This window comes from Dermacentor variabilis, chromosome 4 (assembly GCF_050947875.1).
Source record: "Dermacentor variabilis isolate Ectoservices chromosome 4, ASM5094787v1, whole genome shotgun sequence".
NCBI lineage: Eukaryota > Metazoa > Arthropoda > Arachnida > Ixodida > Ixodidae > Dermacentor > Dermacentor variabilis.
In genome coordinates this window covers 137,685,077-137,700,745 of record NC_134571.1, presented here as the reverse complement: position 1 = coordinate 137,700,745, position 15,669 = coordinate 137,685,077, and the positions used below count along the sequence as shown (strand labels likewise).

Here is a 15,669-nt window from a genome sequence, read left to right as displayed (position 1 = left end):
CAAGTCAAACAGGTGAAAACAGCAGTTTCATTAGGATAAACATACACTTGCGAAAAATGTGAAAGGAAACACGTAGCCACATGGCTGAGCTGTGCTATATGTTTGCCCCTAACGCGACATAAATAAGGGCTAGGAACGTAATCGATGATATAAGCAATACAGAAAAAGGATGGTGATCAGGCTTGGACATCGACGTCTGATCGATTCTTCGCTGGGGCAGCAACTGAACAATTAAGGCTGCTGCCTGTGCTCCACATGCCTTCACTTTTTTTTATTTCCAGGAGGTGGCACCTTGCTTTTGTGTCTGTCCATTTGGCAGTAACCATGTCCTTCAGCAAAATATGAACTAGGCCAGGAAGAAGTTTTTATCAGAGTGTGGCTGCCTTCAAAATGAGAGGTACGTCCATCACATCAGGACACAACAGTTTTTTTCAGCCCAGGCATGTGTGGCTGCTTGCAATGATAGCAACCTCAGTCACAAAAGTGGAGGCTTAAAAACTGTCGAGTCATGATGTGCCTTAGTCATGTCAGCACTGACAACACGTGCATGCCATCTCCTGCACAAAATACAAAATGCCACATAACTGTGTGTTCACTAATGGCGAATGAGTTCACAGCTGAAGCTACTGCATAGGTTTGATTCATCCTCATTAGGACTTATGGCGAGGCCACACAAATTCAGGTGCAGGGCAATGCAAATGCAACTAGGAAGCAAGTACCAGCAGTCTTGGCTCTCTGACAAAGTTAAAATGTTGCTGAGCAAAGAACCCTCGCAATAAGGAGCATTACTAGGTATCTTCTACACATTGACTTAATTCTACAATGTTCAAACACAGCTGTAAACTACAAGTGATGAAATATACCATAGCTCTACGAACCAGGTGACATTATCAATAGGTTCCAAGCAGTAGAAACATGGAGGAACCACACTGGAAAACTACGATGCCCCACTTCACATACCAGCTGCACACACTGTGTAATGTGCGCTATTGCCAAGGAGGATGAAATACAATACACCTAGCAAGTGGCCTTTGGCACCTTCTGCTCCACTCTGTGTGATAACATGCTTAAAACAGAAAGCCTTCTCTTAAATAGTAAAGTGTGAAAGCCTGTGTGCTTCTTATTCTTAGCCAGTGTACAAAATGCACCAAAGTCTGCATGCTGAAATTTAGCTTATAGTTTCTTGCCAACTTTTTATGCACATTACGCATAAGCATGGTGGCAAGAGGTCCTTATAGATAGGGCTAAGCAGAGGTTTTCAATATGACGCTACACGAAGATCTTGGTGTGTAGGTTAGTTGGTATTCCACAATGACTAGAGGTGAAGTGCGAAAACATGGCAAAGATGTCCAAAACAGCATTCATCTGTGCTGGTCATGGCTGCCCCAAGTACTTATTGCATTGGTGCTTCACCTCCAGTTATGCATTGTCAAACTTTCAGCTCCTTCCTACTAAACAGTCGTGCCGGCAGACATGTTAAAGTGCCATTTATCAATCTTATTGCCAAACAATGATGCGTGCTTACTCACCGGCGCCATGCCCATTGTTGCGTTTGGAACCGGTGCAGCCATGTTCATGCCGCCTGCTGTTGCCATGGTGCCACCAGACATGTTCTGCAGCTGTGCATAAGACAGGGGGAGAGGCTTGCTCACTCGATTTGCATGTTGAGCAGCTCTAAGGTAACAGGAAATACAGACATGTTCATTTGTCCAGTGAAGTTCATTTAAGCAGTGAAGCTTCACCAACCAGAAGCAAATGCATTTGTCTGAGTCAGGAAGCAGCCTATTTGTTAAAAATATAAACCATGATGCTACTTGTGCACTTACAGTAAAGTTAACAAACCACTAAACACATCCAACCTTTCTTTTTTTTGCTCGTGCTACAGAACTCTATTACACTTAGCAATATATTAAAATAGCACCTCAAGCAAGAGGTAAGATTTAGAACCTTAACAGCACCTACTAAGACTCATCTACTCTTCAAATGGCTACAAGATTTTCTGGAGTGCACGGCTGCATGACAGACAAAATAGTAAAGCCTGGCAGAGAAAACAAAAGAAACTAGGCACTTGTATTCAGTCTTTAAAGACCACTTAACTAGGACAAATTTACCAACCCCAAATAAGATGTATATAAAAAAAGAGAGAGAGAGAAAGAGAGAGGACATGAGCTATTCAGTCAATGCTTTCCCAAGTGAGCATAGCAGGAGGCTCTGGAAGGGGGCAGGAGGGTAGGGGCAAGCACCCCCACAGGTTTCATTGCAGGGGATCACTGCCTCTCAGCCCTGGGGTCCAACCACTGCCATACATTGCTATGGGAGAGCTGATAGTAAAACAAGTTTTTTTTTTTTCACGAAATGAACAGAAAAAAAATGTTTGTGTTGACAAAATGAGCCCTGGCTCCTGCCCTTACACTAAAGATACACTTCCAGGGCCCCTGGAATAGTACTTCGACATGTGTAGCATAATGTAGCATAATGAAAAAGTAAAACAGAGAGAAGCTGCCAAAAATGAAAAGGTCTAAAAGAAGCTTCAAAAAAATTTTAAGCTGTTTTGGCTTCCGCATGGAAACCTTGTTCATCTAAATGCTTGGCCGAACGCCTGTCACAGGTTGATGAAATCAATGGTTTGACGATAATTCGTCTGGTCGGAAGGAGGCATAATGAAAAGGTAAAACATAGAGGTGACAACCAAAAACAAAAATGTTTAAAAAAGACCTTCAGGACGTCTTAGCTTCCATATGGAAGCCTTGTTCACTAAGACATGGAGCCCATTCGGAAGAGGCAAAAAGGGGTGCGTATAGTGCTTACAACAGTGCCAAGACAATGCTTTCAGGTGCAGCTCCGGTATTATTTCTCACACCCATACTGCAGAAGGTGCCAAAAACAATTTGAAGGTACCCCAGTCATGCAATGACACTCATTCACTGTCTCCTGCTCAGACTCGTGAACGGACATGATTGTTGCCCAGACATCTGTGACACTCGTCTAATACCAAATAGCTTGACGAAAAATATCCTGGCGAGGGACAAGCGTAGCAGAATGAGACGCATGCTTGCCAACTTAAAATATAACACGACATGCCCCGCCCTTAACTGAAATTGAGCCTCTATAATTGCTAAAGAGAATTTTGTCATCCTGCCTGCTCTTAGAATCAGTGTGCACACAATTTGCTGTGCATATCCCCTTTCTGATATATAAAATCATGCAGGGCTTCGATTATTCTTTCGTGCCTACAATTGCAGCTGCTATGTACTTTGCTGTCTATGCAAGCAGAGATCAAATGCCACTGCTATCTATCTACCATTGCTACAGTGCAGGACGACCTCCACCAGAGCAATGGCAGACAGTGCTACTGTTCCTATGGAGTAAACCCAACATTCTTTCAGTAGAGTCACAGCAGACAACATGCATCTCAGATTTATTGTGGACAAAGCAGCCAAGCAATGCATGCAAAACATGGCAGTAAATGGAACCCAGTGCAACATGATTTGTGAAAGTGAAGTGGTTTAGCTGGATCAGTTGCGTATACCTGGCACTCCTAGTGAGGCAGCACTTCGTATGCCCGTTTTCCTTAGGGTTAGCAAATAAATGTTTCCTTCTGCCATCCTTACATTCAAAAGCAAACTAGGGAAAAACGAGCAGTAACGATCTGCCAAGTGGAAAACCTGTGTTCAGTCAGCTTCCTGCCACAGTCACACAAACAATTTAACAAAGTTGCAGTGTTGTACAACATTGGTAGCATCAACACAGTGCACCCAAATGCACAGTACGCTAACATAAGTGTTATCTGAAACCTGCCCTCCAATTCAAAGGTATGCTATAGAAAAATTCATTGTAAGCAGAGACCAAGCAGACAAGGACAAGAAAGGAAGAACACAGGACACAAGTGCTGTCCTTAGCCATCCTCATCTGTTAAAGAAAAGCTACATTGGTAGACTAAACTTTGGCAGCAGGCTGGTCTCACCTGGAATGGAAGACTAGCAAGTGAGAAAGGATTCATAAAAAAAAAAGAAAGAAAAAAAGAAAAAGGGTTGAGATGCTCAGTTGAAATTACCATACTAGGCTCCTGCAATGCCACAGGTAGCAGAAGCATCAGTGTGTAAATTGTCGCACATGAATAAATTAGAATCAGCCTGAGGCTTAGATGTTTTGAAAGTAACTACTTAGAGATTTGAAAGTAACCAAATGTTCAGCTGCGTAACTTCCCAAAGAAAGAACTCTCAAATGTGCACAGAGGAACGTGAAATCTTTGACATCACACCAACACTGGCATTGTGATTTTGGTGTGAATTTCAGAAGTTTGGCCTCCATTCTTAGAAAAGGTACCTTCCCTGACTCCACGAAAAAAGAGAAAGAGAATGTAGTTTTAGAAGATTAACCTGACAGTCTAAGCTGTGATTTTATGTTATATTTAGAGCCCTTTTAAGTCCTGCTTTTGCAGAGCACAGCACAGACAAGACCAAACTTCAGGCCACAAGCCCAGCTGTGCTAAAGTGGTAAAGGGTAGAAAAGAAAAGAAGAAAGGCATGCTTAAGGAGTGTGCTTGCAGAATGTGGAGTGCTGCCAACGTTTCTGTCCTTGCAGAAAGCCCAAACAAGAGACACAAAGCAGTGTTCTCTACCTCAGGCGAGTACGAGTTCCCAGTGTAACTTGGACCGAGTGTTGCAAACGGCTGGTTCTGCGGAGAGACCAGTGCGCACAGTGAGAAGCGCTGTGCTCGTAATGTTGGGCTGCTGAGGGACAAGGAAAGAGCATGTCAACTTTAAATAGGCTCATCTATTCTTGTTTTTTTTTTAATGACTTTTCATGTACCGTGGATTTTTTTAATGTCCTGTTACACCGGCAAATCAAACAGCAACTTTTAACAGATTAAGATGGCAGTCTAAGTAGCTGATTAAAAAAAATATATAATCTAGTGGCACCGAACTTCGCTGCAAGCGGCCACAGAAGTTGACAACCCAAGAGTGCAGCGGCAAATGCACTGTTGTCGAACTCGAGAAGAATTTGCATAGACGTGCCAGCCAGTTATGCTTGCATAATTGCCGGCGAGGAAAGACACAGTCACACATGGACGCACTGACAGGACATGAGCTTGTCCAGTCAGTGCGTTCATGTGCGGTCGTGATTTTTAGGGCAGACAATTGTGCTAACAGACATGCACGCACCAACTCACCCACCAAGATGTTCTTGTGAGTTACATTTGCTCATCTGCATAACGCCACGGTAGAGGCAAACTTCTTTTCCCTTTTCATGGATGAGTGTTGCTCACAGGCAACAAATCGAAATATCTCTTTTTTTCTTGCAGAGTTTCGGTTTTGAGTACAGAGTTTCTTGTTGAATGTCTTCATCCAACACTGAATGACGCGAATGACAGTAAGCATCACTTGTTGAATAAGAGCAGGAAAAGAGGACGAGGAAAAATCAAGTTGGCCTGAGACATGCTTTCTTTTGAAGTCAGAGGACGCAAAGACCGATGCAAGAACATAGGCTACAGTGGTAACACACAGCTAAAGTATTGATGCAATTTACACCCTGGAAATCTTTTAATAATATTGCACGAGCATCGACCGCACGGCATGTCAGCGGGCTTGTAGTGGTGACAGGCACTCCTGAAGCGGACAGCGCAGAAGTGTACATTCGAAGTGGGTGCCTGCGCATATTGTCGCTGATCCCTCTGCCCTGTGCCCCTACAAGGCCACTGACATGCCATGCGATCGACGCTCGCGTGATATTGTTAAGGAATTGCGAGGCTGTACCCTGCTGTTTCACATTCTACGAAAACTGTCTGTACAAGTGCCTTACAAAGCCACAGGTGGCTTAAAGTGAAGCTTGCTTCTAGTGCTCTGCCTGTTGTTGCTGAAGGCAACAAACCTGTTACTGAAAAAGGTTCCACTATATATTTTTTCTTTTCAGAATATCCTTATTCTCTGTGTATTTTGCATATTTTGATGAAAAATAAATGTTTCCTTCGGGTATTTTTATATGTCCCTTCAAAGGGATATATCTCTTCGGAACTATGTTTTGAAGTGCAGATACGCCGAAGTCAGGTGCGGCAAGATTTTGTGGTCGAAGCGCATACTGAATGTTTAGGTTGTCACCGAGCATAATCCGCGGTGTGCCTCTGTGCATGGCGTGATCCATTGCTGGTGAGCCACGTTGCACTCAATCTATGGTTTACCACAGAAATTTGGGTCGATCTATCACCTTCTGTGGCCATTCTGTGGCAGTGACATTATTACAAGCTATTATACTGAGACAGAATTGAAAGCACAAGTAACACGGCTATACAGTAGTTCAGGACCAGCAACTACAGCAAACTTAAGCATTAGCTAGCTTCTGCCTGAAGCACATGGCAGTTAATGTCTGTCTGACTTTGGTGACAAACTAGTGTAAGAAAATAATGCAGATACCAAGGAAAACTGACTGAAAGCAGTGCTCCCTAGAAGAGCTGTCACAATATATTGTTTTTCCTACAAAGACAAGTGATCCCTTGATGTAAGCTTGAAGGCAGTGCAAAGCAATAGCTATTAGCTAGCTGGCTGTTGTTATATACACATAAGGCTCCTTTAGCCCTTTCTGTGCCAAAGGAAATGACAAAAGTGTACCAAATACCCTGCAGACCTTTGCAGAAACGTGGCATCATAATGACTATGCTCTACTATACTGGTTATACTGGTTATACTGGCTATACTGGTACAAATTCTGGTGATGACAATATTCGCCAGTGGTGGAGAAAAGGTAAAGATCATGTTACAAAGAAGCTATTTCTGTAAACAATAGTTGCTTCTCGCAAGTTTTCATGAATTCCTAGTACGGATAGAACAAGAAGTAGGGAAACAGAAGGGCTCGATTTTTGTTAACCACGACCATATAAAGCAAACAGGCAATGAAGCCAGGGTAATTAGCTGAGGTTGAAATTGAAATGCATAAAATAATCAAAGGGAGACATAAAAGTGGATGAAAAGATAACTTGTCGCCAGTGGTGACCAAATCCACAACTTTTGCATTACGTGAACCACAGCTACTTACACGGCTAATTACCCTATTGCTTTCCTTGGCTTCATTGCCTGTTGGCGTTATATGGTCATGATTAACAAAAATTGAGCTCCTCCGTTTCCCTTCTTCTCATCCATTCATAGTGAGGGTCTTGAATCTGGCAGCTTTGATGCCATTAGGTAGCATACAAGGGTTTATTAGCCACGTGCCTGCTCTCCCAAGTTCCTGTGTTATGTGATGCTATTGGGCAAAAAAAAAAGTGTTTCACATTCGCCTGTCATGGCTCTGAGCAGCACTAGTTAATGCTCGCAGGGCTAGATCCAGTACACATACACAAGTTAGTGGACAGATTGACGACCGCTACTGTAGCACAACTGGTAGAGCATCGCTCGCTTAATGCGAAGGTTTTGGGTTCGGTCCCCACCGGCAACAAATTATCTTTTCGTCCATTTTCATTTCTTTTTTCTTCATTATTTTCTACATTTCAATTTCAATCACATCTAATTACCCCTATGCTTTCCTTGGCTTCATTCCCTGTTGGCATTATATGGTAGCACATAAAGTTCATTCACATCAATTTTCCTGCATAGCCTCCTGTTCCAAGTAATTATGAATATTATTAGTAAGCGACAGTTTTCGTCATGGGCGTAACTGATAACTTCAAAGCTCTCCAAAAGTCTTGTCCATGCTTCAGTGCTGTTAAAGCAACCAGGCATGTGTGGCTTCCTCATGACATGTCTTCCTGGTGGTATGCCACTCTAATGCCACCCTATCAACGTGACAACTTTGCAAACTCTCGCAATTTCACAGCATGAACTGTGACGTTCCAGCTACTTCAAGCCCACAATATTGCAAAAGAGAAATGTTAGTTATGTAGGGAGCACAAAAGCATCTGAGGCTATGATCTGCCAAGAAATGTGCTTGGGACCACCTGGAGCAAGCAGGTGACAACGCTAAATGCACTGCTATCAGCGCATGCACGAGAACAACTCACAAATGCTGTGTCAGCTAAGGATCGTTTTATGACAATAATTGCCGCTAATGTTGCCCCGGGCACGTTCGGTAAGCTAACTACACAGTGATTCTGTTAGGTAAATGTGTCTGTGTTTCTTGTCATAGAGGCCCCTGCAGTGAGGACTGAAAATAGATGTGCAGTTTTTATTACCTTTCATTTTTTTCTAGTAAGGAACCTGATAATGCTTCATCTTACTCGACAATGCTGATATTGGTGTACATTTAACATTTCATACTGGCCCAGGATGCCACATCCTGCACCAAGAGCAGCAGCAGCCCAAGGTGGCGATTTGAAAGGCTGAAATCAGATCAGTTATCACTGTTAAGACACCTTGTAGAGCCCAGCATGCTTTTAATGCATACTGAACCACACTTTTTACCTAATTTCCTTATGGTATTGCTATTTAGAAAGACAGCAAAAACATGAGTTACCCCCTGCGTGTATTAAATATGAAGATGGACAATATTCTCTATGGATATATGTATTCCATTAAAACATCCCTAGATGTAACAACACTATTCTCCATTACAAAAGAGACATGTCTTCTTGAAGGAATTGCTAGCCATATAAGCAAGAGGCAAATGCGTCTTTACCCTTATCAAAGAAGTCGAAAAAAAAAACTGAGAACATTCAGGAAACAAATATAAATCAAGGGCATTAGAGAGAGCGAGCAAGAGAGAGAGAGAGAGAGAGAGAGAGAGAGATAGTATAATGAATACAGCTATTGTATAAACCTATAGAAGTGGTATCAAGCGTATTCAGAGACATTGGAAAGTATGGCAGATAGAAACTTCCAAGTGACGGTCTCATGTATGTATTGCATCAGAGGAAGAGAGAAAGGGAGAAACTGGACAGGTGACTGCATGAGCGGTAATTGTAAAGCCGTTAACCAAGACAACCTTTACAGCTGTTTCTGAAAACTTGAAAAAATACAACATTGACAACATTGAAGCACTGGGTTGCCCTACAAGTTCATCATCAGAACAGCGCAAAACAATAGTTCATACAGAGATACAACACAAGACAGCACCGACGTGTGTCCTCTTTCTGTATGTCTTGTTTTGCGCTAACATTCCGAAGACAAACCCAGACAAATTCACCCCAGCTCTAAATTCTTTCACCAAAAAGGAAGCCGCAAGGCAAGGCACAGCGCACTCCAACCGTACTCACAGAACGACCTACGGCCCACCGCCACCAAGAAAAAGTAAAACACCGTCAAACTGACTCACCACCTCGGCAAACATGTACGCCTGGAAAGGTAAAAGGGGGCATTGGCAAACCTCCAAAAGGCAGAAGGTACACATCGTGGGTTTCACCTTATGGGACTACCTATAATCAGCGCACTGCTGCTTCATGTGAGTCGCAGAGCGAAGGTGCGCACATTTTCTCTCAAGAAGCAAAAGCATCACACTCCAATTCTTGAGGTCTAATTTTAGGGAAGTGTAACAGCTTGCTGTATGCTTTTAACAGAAAAATTACAGCTATCCCTTATTTTAACATATGCAATTTACCTATTGTCATCAATTCTAGCACAATGTTTGACCTATTGTACCATTTAAGTTTCTTGCTTAATGAGAGCATGCCTGACAGCCCCAGTAAAAGGCAACTCATTTCAGTGTGCCGATACTTCCATTATTATTGTCATAAATACTACGGCATGCGCTCAATATTCATTATGGGCAATGGAAAGAAAAATTGCCATCTACCAGACTAGCGCAAAGCTAGGATTACAGCCTCAGTGTCTGCCTCATCAAAGGAAAGTTCAGTTGGTAGAGCAACTTCTCCACATGGGTAATTGTGCCAGGTTCAACTTGCACACCCCAAAGAATTTTGCAACTGGAGAGCTTTCTTTCCTAAACCTCCTTTGTAACATTGTGGTAAAGTCTGGTGGATGCAAATGTTGGTACGGCTTGCAGGATTTTGCGGAATTTATTTTGTTAAGAAAGTTCGGGTAACATGCTTTCCTCTACTGTTGCACGTAAAGGTAACAAAAGTGAAGATGCAGTCTGGGCGAAAAGCGGAGGGAGCGAGCACAATGTCAAGTTAACTGCTCACTGCAGTACGAGAGTTAAGGCTGCAAAGAAAGTCGGTCTGTCACTTTCTTTTTGGCCATGTGTCTAAACTTTAGAGCTATCACTTGATAACTATGCAGCTAGCCATTTAAGGGAAGAGGGGATACAAACACCTGTGCTGCTGAAAGCATGTTGAGCACCCTAAAGTAACCTACAAGCAAGACCAAGAGTCCATCCTAAAATTCCAAGTGTAAATAGGCATTTGGATGGCAAACATGGTGCAGTTTGTAGTGATGATGATGCATGAATTTTTCGCACGTTGCAAGGTTCAGGTATGGCCAAAGAGTGACCATAGGGTTGCAGTAATCACCAGACAAAAAATACCAGGGTGAAGGAACAATCAACAGTGGGCGACCCTAGAAAGGGAAGGGCTGTCGAAACATCTAAGTAATCTGTGCAGACAAGTTGCAGTTCCTTCCCAGAGTATGGTAAGCTATTCTGCTTCATGAAACAAAAGTAAGCATTTAGGACAGTAAATGGCTAAATATGCTAACCTATATCATGCAATTACAAACATTCTTCTTCTAAAAACTGGTGGCAGCAGATGATAGATCCTAGATTATTGTGATAAATAAAGTGACAGTGTAATGCTATAATTTATTTTTAAAATTTCATATCCTGGATAATTCAACCAATCCACAGGCTCTCCAAGTTTGACATTTAAAAAGTCAGCTTTATTTCTTACATACATTGTCCATATTTTTATGGCTATTCCTTTCTGTATGTGTTTTCTTCACCACTTAATGAGGATACCTTGCCCGTGGGCCAGCCAGCGCTATGCAGTGAATTGTGTCAGGTCTAACGCAATTTTAGTGCATCAAATACTGCCCAGCGCCAGTGTGACATGCATTTTGCAAAATACACCTCATCTAGGTACCCTTGTTTAAAACACACAGGAACTTAGTGCAGAACTAACAGCAGCATTTCTTTACTTATATAAACAGTTGTTTATGCGGAACTTGTTTTGTGTCTCAACGTGGCTTGAGTAACTGTAGCATGTTCTCAAAGTGAGTCCGAAAGGGCAACACTCTAGTAGTTATTATAGTGGCTGCTTGAAAAGCAAGAGGAAGCAGCCAAAGGCAGCTGAGAGCCAACAATGGAGCTCTCAAGAGTTCTTGTTTATAGGAGTGCTGAAGAATGGCAAATTAGCATACTTCTGAAAGATGAAAATGCTGAGTGATCATGCGCCCCATGGCAAGCAACAGGAATGCAGGAAAGACAAAGCTGCATGTTAAGAGACGTCTCTACGCAGCAAAATGTCATTCCTATCAATGATATCATAATTACGTGACCTCTTAGAATGTTTTATTGAGAAAAAAAAATTTAACATAATGGCCCATTTTTTTTCATGTGACATGCTTCAATAACAAGGTTAAAACACAAAAATGCGATTGTGAAAAGTGTGCAAAATCATAAATAAAGAAGCAATGATGGCAGAGTGCCTAACACCATACTTGCATACAGGAAGAAAGAAAACACTGTTGGTGATGTCTGCATGCAAGAAACCATTTGGAAAGTGCTGAAGTACCCATGATGAGGGTGGGTTTGTCATAAGCCAAAATTGTGGCGACCGCCTATGACGAGCTGAGTTCATCAACATGCCTTAACGGGTTAAAGAGCCCAATCTTTAAGGACCTTCCCCCCTTTTGCTAATGCAATGGAAAGCTACCATCTCAAACAACTACACCCACAGCAGTTAATTTGCGAAATGTGTTGAAAATTTTATAACCAAGCTTTTTCTATCTAGGGAGCCTCTCGAGTTATCTTGTATGAACTACAGTGACAGCGATACCCGATATCGATAGTAGTAGCAAGTGACAAAAAGTGAGCAACTTGAAACACACACTGATTAGACACTGGAATGGCTATTTTATGAAAACCTGTGACTGCGACCTTTGAACAGCAATCATAAATGCTTTTTATACTTTGAGCTTCGCATCCGTTGTACACCTAAGCCTTTGCTTATTAGAAGTCAATGAGCTATGTCTCATATCGTCCTGTATTTCACATGGCTTAAAAATGAAGGGCCAAACATATTCGGTGCAAAAATCACCCCCAAACAACATCAATCTCGAGACATTTTGGTTTGGAAACGGGCAAGTCGGTCTTGCCAGTATGAACAATGGTTGCTACGAGTTGCTTCTTGGTTGCCAGTAACGGTCACTCGTGTGACCTCTGTCAATCGCAAGTGCGAATGCCCCTCAAAGGCCAACTTCAACAAAACTACGAAACAAGCCTAGTTTGAAATATTGCAGACATCTAACAGCCTCTGCGAAAAATTTTATACCTAAAATACAAGTGGCTGCATCATGAAAATCTAGCAAAAGTAGGATGTGTTTAATACCAAATCAGGAGGGGAAAAAGAAAAAATAAAGTCATTACCACTTGTCAGAAACTACGCAGAACCAACTAGGCATGATCTCCGAGATCAAGGGGTGCTTGTGGTGCGCTGAAAATTTCAGAGGCAATTTGTTGGCATTTATGCCACATCCCCTAACCACCTGGAGCATGCGTCGTCTGCTAAGCTGCTAGCAGCTGATAATAACTAGACAACTACCAGCTCTGCACCTTTGCCGCCAATAGTAGTACATACTTTTTATAACCAATGCATGTATGTGCTCCAGTAGCACTTACATATTTATAACCAATTTACTAAAAGTGAAACTTTGTTGCAGTTGGCCTTTGATGCTACCATCAAGCTATGCATACGTATAATCAATTGTCTGTACCCTAGGTGAGGGCATGATGACGAAGTGCATCAATGCAAGGCAGGTCTGCCGACCAGGAGTTTACACAATGCATTATTTGCTGTTGTTTTGAAGCTTCAGCAGCAGCAATGGCAGGTGTGGTCCCTGCGGATAGGTAACAAACCCATGACCTTGTGCTCAGTGGCAGAACACCACTCTCTTGTTGAGGTACTGCAAGAGTCGCCTCCATCCCAATATGTGCAGAGTTTTGTCTTCCACCTCAAGAAAGCTACATAAAAAATAAAGGAAGAGAGAAATGTGCGCAGACATTTACCTGGTAAACAGGAGCTGGCGTTACACACATGGGCGGTGCTGAATTCTGGTTTTTTTTTTTTTTTTTTTTAAGATGGAGAGACAAAATTTTCAGTTCATAAGTATTAGTTGCTCCAAACAAAAACAATAAAAAATAATAATTGTTCCAAACAAAATGATAAAGCAGTCATACGTGACAACAAAGGAACAAGCATTCTGATGCATCCCTCCCTCCTCTTTCGAAAAGGAAAGAAAGAAATGAAAGGTTTATGCCAAGTTTAGGTTTGAGATTTTGGCAAGGGTCGTAATTCTAATAAACTTCCTTGGCATTTGTTCTTAGACATGGGCGCTACAGAAATGCTGATACCGTAAGCATACTCATTCCATTCTCGAGAAATGTAATGGGTAGAGGCCCAAAATTTAGAAATTGCAAGCGACTGCCCTGTGCTAATTTTTAGTTATATTATAGCTTACACGAGCCTAAAGCCAAGCTCAAGCACATGCATGCCTAGTGCTACTTTCATCTTAGGACTTTGCGCACATATTTGTACCTTATGTGCCCTTTACTTGAGAAGCAGGATTGTGTCCTTAATATTAAGTGTACCTTAAAGAAGAAGTCACTCAATTGCAATGGCCTTGGAGTTCCAGTGGCAATGAACAGTACATTAAAAGGGCACTAAAGGCAAATATTAGTGATAGAGTTGTGCTTGAGAAGGTCTGAAGCATCAATTTTATCGCGATCAGAATTTTACTATTCGAGAAATTGAGGTAAATGCAGGCTACGATTAAAGACTCCTCTGCGACATTCAAGTACTAGCTCGATGACAAAGGCACTCCACGTTATAATTCTGTGACCAGTACTCAATCACTTGTAATAGAAAAATCATTGCATAGCTTTATAAGACGAAATAAAATGTTACTTCTCCAGTTCTATTTGATATTTAGAAAAAGAGCTCATTGACCTTTGGCAACTATGCGGGCGATTGAAAGGTCTAGTTTTCTCCACTCTAGAGATGCCTGCACTTTCACGTTTCAGCAGTTTCGTTAGTGCATAGTGTTGCGCTGGCTTCACTGGCTCGCGAAACTCGCACAAACTGCAAGAGCAGACAATGCCACGTCCATGTGATGTGGCGAGATTCCCGAACAGTCCGCACCACTTCACCAACAGCAGCTGCAGACGCGAATCCAACGTTGTGTTTTGGCTCGGCTTTTGCAAGGCCGCACAATGGCGTTTTATGTAGAAAACTGTAGTTCCTTCTGTCGGACATCGTTTTACTCCCCGACGGCAACAAACGGCAGTTATGGCGTATGCAGTGGGGGCGGGCGATTTGAATTGTGCTAAAGGTATGCAGACTCTTCAGACACAGTTGCCTCGTAAACTAAGTCTTTTCTTGTCGAGAAACAAGTGCTGCGAGGTTTCTGGAATGGTATTTTAATATTCTACGTCAACTTAGTATTTGCCTTTAGTGTCCCTTAAGGCTTTCACTTTATCTCATCACATGTAATTGACAAACATGGGCTCTAATAACTTCAGTCGCATATTTTAGACTGCCCTGTCATAACTGTCACTTCTGCCAGATGTACCAGTACTGTGATAACTGGAAGCACTTCTACAAACTGTCTTGGCTTAAATGGTTAGATAGTGCAGACTGCAGCTTGAAAGGAATATCTAGCAGTGACACGTGTGTGGAACCATAATATTATAAGAAAAATCGTACTAATACATATAAAAAAATACGTAAAAAATTACACTTTACACTGTTACACTTTACAAGGACTGACATCAGGAAAGGAAAAGAGTCATCTTGATATCATTGGCTGCTGTTGAACTATTCTCAATCTACAAAGATGGCAAACATATACAAGAAATGGTGCAGTTATTTTGCTCCGCTGTTTCAGGTTTGTCTCCTACCTCTCCGATAAACTTTTTCGCACTACTATACGGTTCTATTTCGCCTTTGCATTTCTCAATACTCCTTTTCCATTGGTGTCAATCCCACAAGCTACATCATTGTTTGCCTGCCGAACAAGGCCCCCATCATCACATGTTGTGCAATCAAGTCTTTAACTAAAGATAGCTGCATCAGTAGAGCATATTAACTGCTCTATGACTTAAACTTTAATGCCATTCATTCAGTTCCAGACATGCTTAATGGCATTAAAGCTTAATGCCATCTGTGGTGTAAAACATTCTCACAACTCATTTGGTTGTCAAATGCATATTTGCACACCTAGGTTAGCAGTTACAGCTACTGATGATAAAACCATTTCTGAAGTATTGTGAAACAATTCTACATAAAATATTCCCATTATTGTTCTTTTAGTGGAATTTCTTGAAATATTGCCTGCTAAGAGAACATTTCTTTCTGGGCAACATTACGACTGGCAACAAAATTGTATTCTGTGCAACTATCATCAGCACAATGTTTAATGTCATTAAAAAGACGCACGTAGCAGCAACTTTAGGCAAATGGCATTAAGAATGTGAAGGTGATTTTACTGACATTAACCTTGCCCATGTGGCACAACAAGCTGGACTCCAATTCTTGCCGCCCACCTCTCTATGCTACAAAATACTTATGAAAGA

General features: G+C 41.9%; 1 protein-coding gene across 15 annotated transcripts in view; it reads right to left on the bottom strand.

Moving 5' to 3' along the window:
• The window catches only part of LOC142579831 (mediator of RNA polymerase II transcription subunit 25-like), a 125,936-nt gene that overhangs the window by 49,376 nt on the left and 60,891 nt on the right, over window positions 1-15,669 (bottom strand). For 8 of the 15 annotated variants that reach the window (XR_012827472.1, XM_075690419.1, XM_075690428.1 and 5 more), the window contains exons 16-19: window positions 13,105-13,149; window positions 9,241-9,261; window positions 4,622-4,678; window positions 1,530-1,619 (exon numbers count right to left, since the gene is read on the bottom strand). Coding sequence is in view for 14 of the 15 variants with exons in the window: in XM_075690419.1 (XP_075546534.1) it covers window positions 1,530-1,619; window positions 4,622-4,678; window positions 9,241-9,261; window positions 13,105-13,149 (213 nt within the window). In the remaining variant the exon portion in view is untranslated. The remainder of the gene's footprint in view (window positions 1-1,529; window positions 1,620-4,621; window positions 4,679-9,240; window positions 9,262-13,104; window positions 13,150-15,669) is intronic. The other 7 variants (XM_075690426.1, XM_075690429.1, XM_075690431.1 and 4 more) reach the window with 4 other exon arrangements.